General features: G+C 36.0%; 1 protein-coding gene across 1 annotated transcript; it reads left to right on the forward strand.

Annotated features, from left to right (window-relative positions):
* The first annotated feature begins 449 nt into the window (after positions 1 to 449).
* Positions 450 to 3,706, forward strand: LOC106298164 (3-hydroxy-3-methylglutaryl-coenzyme A reductase 1). Its single transcript, XM_013734243.1, has 5 exons — positions 450 to 465; positions 1,321 to 2,272; positions 2,356 to 2,537; positions 2,639 to 2,985; positions 3,053 to 3,706. The coding sequence occupies exons 1-5, from the start codon at positions 450 to 452 to the stop codon at positions 3,305 to 3,307; spliced, it is 1,752 nt and encodes a 583-aa protein (XP_013589697.1). The 3' UTR covers positions 3,308 to 3,706.
* Positions 3,707 to 8,093: the final 4,387 nt, after the last annotated feature.

Below are 8,093 nucleotides of genomic sequence, written 5' to 3' on the forward strand. Positions count from 1 at the left end.
AATTATAAATTACTAAAACTATTAATCCCACAATGAAAATTTTGTTATCAGTAGTTTAAATTTTTTTCTATAAAATATACAAATGATCAAAAAACTATATGAGTAGAAATCATCATTTAATAGACATTAATATTAAAAATATACTAAAATATATTATCTATGTTAGTATCATTTAAATTTAATAACATATCCTATCAAATAAAAAAAATTTGGATTAATACAATTGATTTATATGTTCGCACCAATTTAATTATATTTTTAATAGTTACTGACTTTTAATTATTTAATATATATTTATTGTTTTATAATATGTAAAAATATTTAATACATAAAATAATTTATATATATAATGTTGATTCCGCGCAAGGCGTATATCTTAACTTAGTATACTAATATAAGAGTAGTTAAAAGGTTTTAATAGTATTTTTAGTTATTATTTAACATAAGGGATGGTTGGTTTAATTTGTTTGCTTACTTCGAGCGAGCTCTAGTGTCGACCAGATCGTTGAACGTGACACAATGTGGCCTCCACTGCTTCAGGACAAATCAACTACCCTTATTTTATTTTTAGAATTATCTAGTTTATGCTGCTGTCATTTACATTTTTTTCCGTATTATTACTCACTTTATACTTCATTATTCTTACATAATTTTGAGACATCACATGTTTGAGAAATAGCTTATACCATAATTCAAGCAATATTCATTTGTTTGTAAATTACATTTCCTAAGAATATTTGTCAATATAATTTTTTTGTTTCAGAAAACCATGCAAGTTTACAACGCGTAAATATATCTTTTCAGAAAAAGAAATCCATATATTATTCAAACTCAAATGGATTAATATACGTGCTAAGTTTGAAACCAATTGTGAATAAAACTACTGAAATTTGTGGTCTACAAATTTAAAAGTTCTAATATATAGGTTCATTGTTTCCAAATAATAAAACAGATCAATTTGTTTTATTAAAATAGAAAATAAATAATGCAATCAAAATTTCGATTTGAATTTTTTTTTATTTAAAATGAATGTTAATGTGATAATAACCATTTGAAATAAAATCACTTTCATTCAACCTTTTCATTTTAAGAAAAACGAGGAAAAAATAAATATTTACAGCACCACATAGAAAACTTTTTATGATTCAGTTATTCAACGCTATAAACTTTTACTTTTTCGGTTATATCCTTCAAATGACAACTAATTTTATTTGAATTTTATTCTTCATCTGAATAAAAAAAGCCTAATAATAGACGAACTCGGAGGAAAAAAAAGGTGCTGTGTCGAAACAGAAAAGCGTGTTCGCCTGCTATAAAAAGCGCTAGTCTCTCTCACCCCCCGACGGAGACCTCCTAAACCGCCGGTTAACCCCAACCGGTTCCTCGATAACCGCTCTCCCCCTCCTCCCTCCGATGACGACGACATCGATCGCAACCGTTCTCCCCGTCCCAAAGCCTCCGACGCCCTCCCGCTCCCTCTCTACCTCACCAACGCCGTCTTCTTCACCCTCTTCTTCTCCGTCGCCTACTACCTCCTCCACCGCTGGCGCGACAAGATCCGCTACAACACCCCCCTCCACGTCGTCACCATCACCGAGCTCGGCGCCATCGTCGCCCTCATCGCCTCCTTCATCTACCTCCTCGGCTTCTTCGGCATCGATTTCGTCCAGTCGTTCATCTCACGCGCCGATTCCAACGATTCCGATCGAGATTACCTCGTGAACGAGGACCACCGCCTCGCCACCTGCCCTACTCCGTCGCCGATCGTCGCTAAACTAGATCCTCTCCCGGAGGAAGACGAGGAGATCGTGAAATCGGTGCTCGACGGGGCGATCCCTTCGTACTCGCTCGAATCTCGCCTCGGAGATTGCAAGCGGGCGGCGTCGATAAGGAGAGAAGCGTTGCAGAGGCTTACCGGGAGGTCGATTGAAGGATTGCCGTTGGATGGATTCGATTACGATTCGATCTTGGGGCAATGCTGCGAGATGCCTGTGGGATACGTGCAGATCCCCGTGGGGATCGCTGGACCGTTGCTGCTTGATGGTTACGAGTACTCTGTGCCGATGGCGACGACGGAAGGGTGCTTGGTGGCGAGTACTAACAGAGGGTGTAAGGCTATGTACGTCTCCGGTGGTGCGACGAGTACTGTGCTTAAGGATGGGATGACGAGAGCGCCTGTTGTGAGGTTTGCTTCGGCGAGGAGAGCTTCTGAGCTCAAGTTTTTCTTGGAGAGTCCGGAGAACTTTGAGACTCTGGCTGTTGTTTTCAACAGGTCTGGCTTCAGGCTTGTGTTATATAATTTGCATGGAAGCTTCTTATTAGGGACTAAAGAAGTGATTTTGTGGATGGATGCAGGTCGAGTAGATTTGCGAGGCTGCAGAGTGTTATGTGCACGCTCGCTGGGAAGAATGCTTATGTGAGGTTCAGTTGTAGTACTGGTGATGCTATGGGGATGAACATGGTATCCAAAGGTGTTCAGAATGTTCTTGAGTTTCTTACTGAAGATTTTCCCGATATGGATGTCATTGGAATCTCTGGTGAGTTCCTTGAAAGACTCTAGATTTATTGTTTGATGTTATGTTGAGAAGCTATGAAGCGCTAAAGATTTGATTTTTTCTGTGTGTTTTATTTGTTTCAGGTAACTTTTGTTCGGACAAGAAGCCAGCTGCTGTGAACTGGATCGAGGGACGTGGCAAATCAGTTGTTTGCGAGGCGGTGATCAGAGGAGAGACCGTGAACAAGGTGTTGAAAACGAGCGTGGCTTCTTTGGTGGAGCTCAACATGCTCAAGAACCTCACGGGATCTGCTATTGCAGGGTCTCTAGGTGGATTCAACGCTCACGCCAGCAACATTGTTTCTGCTGTGTTCTTAGCGACTGGTCAGGATCCAGCTCAAAACGTGGAGAGCTCTCAGTGCATCACAATGATGGAAGCCATTAACGACGGGAAAGATATCCATATCTCTGTTACTATGCCGTCTATTGAGGTAAATTGAAGCTATTTTTTAGAGTTTCTTTAATTAATAGTTAATGGTTTGGTTTTGGATTATTCAGGTGGGGACAGTGGGAGGAGGAACACAGCTTGCGTCTCAATCTGCGTGTCTGAACCTGCTCGGAGTTAAAGGAGCGAGCAAGGAGGCGCCGGGGATGAACTCAAGGAGGCTAGCGACGATAGTGGCGGGAGCAGTTTTGGCGGGAGAGTTATCACTAATGTCAGCAATAGCAGCTGGACAACTTGTGAAGAGTCACATGAAATACAATAGATCCAGCAGAGACATCACTGGAGCAACGACGACGACAACAACATGATCTGAAGTCTGAACCATCATCATCATCTCTGTCTGGCCCAAAACTCGAAGGAGGACAAAAATGTAAAGAAGGCAGGCTTTTTACAACTCAACTCTCTGGCGGAACACACTAAGCCATGTGCGTACGTACCCCTTGTCTTCTTTTGTTCAATAAAAATTAAAATTGTTTTTGTTTTTGTTTGACTTTTAAACTTTCTTTTTTTTTTGTGGGGATTAAGAGGGAGAGAATTGTGATTGTCATTTTCTCCTTCTCTTTCTCTCACTCATGGATAATTCATGTTCTATTTGATCTGTCTAAGCTTTGCCTTGTGTTTGTTAGCAAGTGTTGTGTCTTGTCTATATGATGATGGAAAACATGTATGCAGTTGCGTTTAAGGATATGAGTGCGTACTTGCTGTGATTTTGTCTCTGTTTGTTTAATTTATTTTTATTATTATATAACTACGAAATATATGTGCGTTGGGACATCTCTCTCTTCTAGTAGTTGGTAAGTGGTAAGAACTAAGAAGATACGAATCTTCTTTCCTCCAGAAGACTCATCCACCTATATGTATATATAATATTCCCATCTTTGGGTCGACACTTGACCCTCTAGCATTGATTAAGAGAAAAAAAATAAAAGAACGTGTTTCTTTTGTGGTCCACTAGGTCAAATGATCAATAGCTTTTTATATTAGGTTCCATGACTGCGATTCAGATTTTATATTTTGAAAAAGTGACTGTATTGGTCTTCAAATATAAACAAGTAGAGTTTCTTCTGCACGGCCATGATGAGAGTCGTCAAAACTCAATTAGGATTGGATGGATATCAGTATCGTTTTAAGTGGGTATTGGGTCACTCTTAGTACTCATGGGCCGAACTGTTTCGTTAACGTATGTCTATGTGTAAGTCTTTTACCTGGGCCTAAATTCTCGACAATAACTTACAAAAGTCCATAATGATTTTATAGGTCAACACGTGGGCCTTCTTTTCTCGAGCCACTTTGGTAATAGGCGCATATCCTTCTCCTCTATGTAGAAGTTTATATACACGTAACTCAGCTATTTATATATGAAGGCTTTGTAATCATTGGTATATAATATGAAGTTAGTTTCTTGCGAAAATACATTTTTTTTCCGTCTAAGACTTCTTTTATTCAATATTGTCTACCAAAAACAATAACATAACAACTGATATACTATGTCACATCAAAAAACTCAAAACAAACTCTTGATAAAATAATCTAACTTGACAGAAAATATCATATGACAGAGATAATGATGAAATCCAGTTCGAATATTGGTGGATGACGACAATGTAACATTGATATCAGCCTGGTCTTGTTTATTCACTATCCAATGTTTTGTATTAGTTTACTTTATCTTTCGCCAAGATTGTTAAAATCTGAATGATTAAATACAAAAAAAACAAAGGCATGTTGATGAAAAACAATTTGAGAAAAGCATTAAACTCAATGGAGTTTACCCTTTTCGATATTAAAGAGAATACATTAGTAAAGAAAAGACATGATAATTGGTGGATGGGGTTACTGGGTTAGTGGCATCACAAGAAGTCGCCAAAGTTATATGAAATGATGAGAAAGTGTGTAGTCCAAAATGCTGTCCCCCAATATTCTTGTTTACTTTCTGCTTTTTAAAAGGTAATATAAGAAAATCAATGAATTCCAAATTCATAATTATCTTCTTCTGTCACATTTCTTTTTTAATCAGCCATCTTAATATGTGTAATGTGTACAGTGCATTTTACATACATTGTGGAACAAATAGACTCCAAGTATTCGATTCATCCCCTAACTCCAACCTTTTTAACAAGAAAATATATACATACAGACCGACAAGATTATTTATGCATGGACCCAAAGATTATTTCAATTCAACATTTAATCAAACGATATATTTACCACGTGGATTATAAGGATGGAAAATAATTCAATTTTGTATGGGTACCTAGTACTTATCTTATCGCCACTAACTGATGCACTGCATGATGCAAGGTGAGGTCCAACAAGACTATATGAATAGATTTGGTCCATCGCAGGTTACAAGTGTTTGGTTTCAAACGACTGAATTAAATATACAAATAATATTCTTATAACTAGTTAAGTTCAAAAAAAAAAAAATTCGTATAAATAGGTTTATCACAAATGTTCTAGTTCAGTGATGTACTTCAGTACTTGATATGATTAGTTTTGTAGGAAAACATGGTGGAGACTGGAGGTTATGCATTAACAATAAACTAATCTTTAAATATTCTGAATGTCACTAGTTCAAGCAAGTTGTGTCAAATAAAATTTGAAATTGCAGTTTAGGAGATTCGACCAGTGCTATAATTTAAACAAATCGTGTATTTCTTGTAACTGTAAAACTTGCATGATATAGCGTCATCACTTTTTAAATATCTTTTGTGGTAAATTCACATCATGTTATACTCATGCAATTAATCATTTTCTATTGCATTTTCTACACTTGAATGTTCGATGGTTGATTTTCGTAATTTTGAAAACGGATGGCTTATAGAGTTTATCACACAAAAAAAAAAATAGAGAGAAATATAAAGAAAAAATAAATAAATACGAGACAACAAGGTATTTAGTAGCTATGCGTGGATCCCACTGACGCGTGGATTCCACAAAAATTTTAAAAACCACTTCCAGAAATCACCAAATAAAGATTGGTAATTAGAACGGTTTTGATACTGTTTGCGGATCCAACTAACACGTGGCGACCCGCAATTGGTTTATTTTTAATTTTTTTTTAAAAGGCAAAAAAAAAACCTAAAGATCGCTTATCCGATAAAGACAGATTGGGAACGTGCACCAAGTACCTATGCTCCGACCACTTCCACGTGGTAAAACAGCTCAGCTTGTGCTCTGACATTTTGACCGCACGTGGTTATGCTCCGTGCACGTGTGGATGAACCAGACTGTGCGATCTCATCGCCCACCTCATGAGTCGTCCGATGGCGCCCGTCCAGTAACTGAACGGCTCTGATCGAGATTCGAGTCTCATATGCTTTCTGTGTGGGCGTCCTATTAACGTGCTAACGTCGTTACATGTTTTACAATTTCTCTTTTATTCGTCCCACGATACTCATTTTCAGTGCCGTCCCAAAATTTTGGGTGGCCTAAAGCACAAAAAAATTATGTGGCCTCGTATATAAATACATGTAAATACCAACAATAAAGTAGTAACAATCAATCAATACGAAAATGCATAAACTCATCGAGTGGTAAAAATTAAAATATGTTGGATAAAAAAAGGATCGAAACTATTGTATGCTAATTCAAATTAGACTACTAAATCATTTGACCAGATTATTACTCAGTAACATGTGGCATTAATGTTTTGTTTATATTTTGTGGCCTAACACAGATGCTTTACCTGCTTATAGAAGGGACGGACCTGCTCATTTTGTTTCGTGCTATGTGAAAGCTATATTTTGCATGCTCTCCTTCCCTTTTTTTTTGCATGCTCCCCTTTCACATATGAAGACTCTCGTTTCTCTGATCAAAAAGAAGGAACGAGACATCTCTATCCTTAATGTTCTTCATGATATCATCTCTTTAGTAAACTCGTTTGTTTCCTTCTCGTTTCATTTTATTCCTCGGCTTAAGAATGTACGGGCTGATACCCTTGCAAAGTCAGCCTTGTCTGAACTGCAACTCTCCCCTGTCGGAGTAGTTAGCTACTTTGTTTCTAGACTTTAATTTAATGAATGGTTTGCCCAAAAAAAAAAGTACTGACATGCTTCGATCATCGAATATTTTAATGTGTACACAAATTCTTTTAGATATGGACATGTATTTTTTTAGCTCACACACACACCTATATTTATATGCATCCACTAATTTCATTTGCATGGAGATTTGACATTATATAAAGGGGTTTTTTTGCTGAACATTCAAACTATATAACATTTTGATGCATGCGATTCATTTATAAAGAAGATATATAATTAATTATTTTTCTTATTTTTTGTCGTCATATTTCATATTAGATTTAAAAAAAAACAATTCAGTCCAAGGTATAAGTTATAACATAGTCTTTTATGGAACTAATTAAGGTATAACATAGTTAATTTTGCAGGTTAAGTTTAGTAATTTTGGCTAAAACATCAGCTTTAGAGTTTGTATCTTTCTAGAGATTTTCATAAAGCAAAATGTCTCATATATTAAGAAAGCCTCGAGCATTCTATATGCGTCTTTATCTAGTTAGCTTAAATTATTCGTTATATACGCCCTCAGCATAGAGAAGGGAATATGGGTGAAAAATATACTATAAAATGTTCTTAATTAATCAAAAAAGTACGGCTGAGCAGTTATAAGCATTCTGAAATGTTGAAAAGCAAAAGTTCAAAATAATACGTTGGAAAGCAATATGCGATGTCAAAGAAGAAAAAGAAGGTAAAAAGAGCAATAATGCATAATTTAGCAATCTATCGAATAGTTTAACTTCCCCCTCTCCCCCCCCCCCCCCCACCGGAAAAAAAAAATTACCAGTCAAATAGTAGGATAACGTTACATACTAAAATATCTTCTATCTAATTTATTAAAACTGAAGTACACATTAAAAATAACCTTAATTTTTTCTAAATATTTACAACTGAATGCCACTGGTTTTAAATTTGTAATTATAATTAATCTAATAATAATCATATATTTGAAAAAAAAATATAAACAGAATCAATACAAACAAATTTGTTAAGAAACAATAACTCCTGATTTTACTCTTCTTTACATATAAGATATATTAATAACATTATTTTTGGAAACAGTTCGGATTTTTTT

The sequence above is a fragment of the Brassica oleracea genome, chromosome C6, assembly GCF_000695525.1.
Source record: "Brassica oleracea var. oleracea cultivar TO1000 chromosome C6, BOL, whole genome shotgun sequence".
Classification (NCBI taxonomy): domain Eukaryota; kingdom Viridiplantae; phylum Streptophyta; class Magnoliopsida; order Brassicales; family Brassicaceae; genus Brassica; species Brassica oleracea.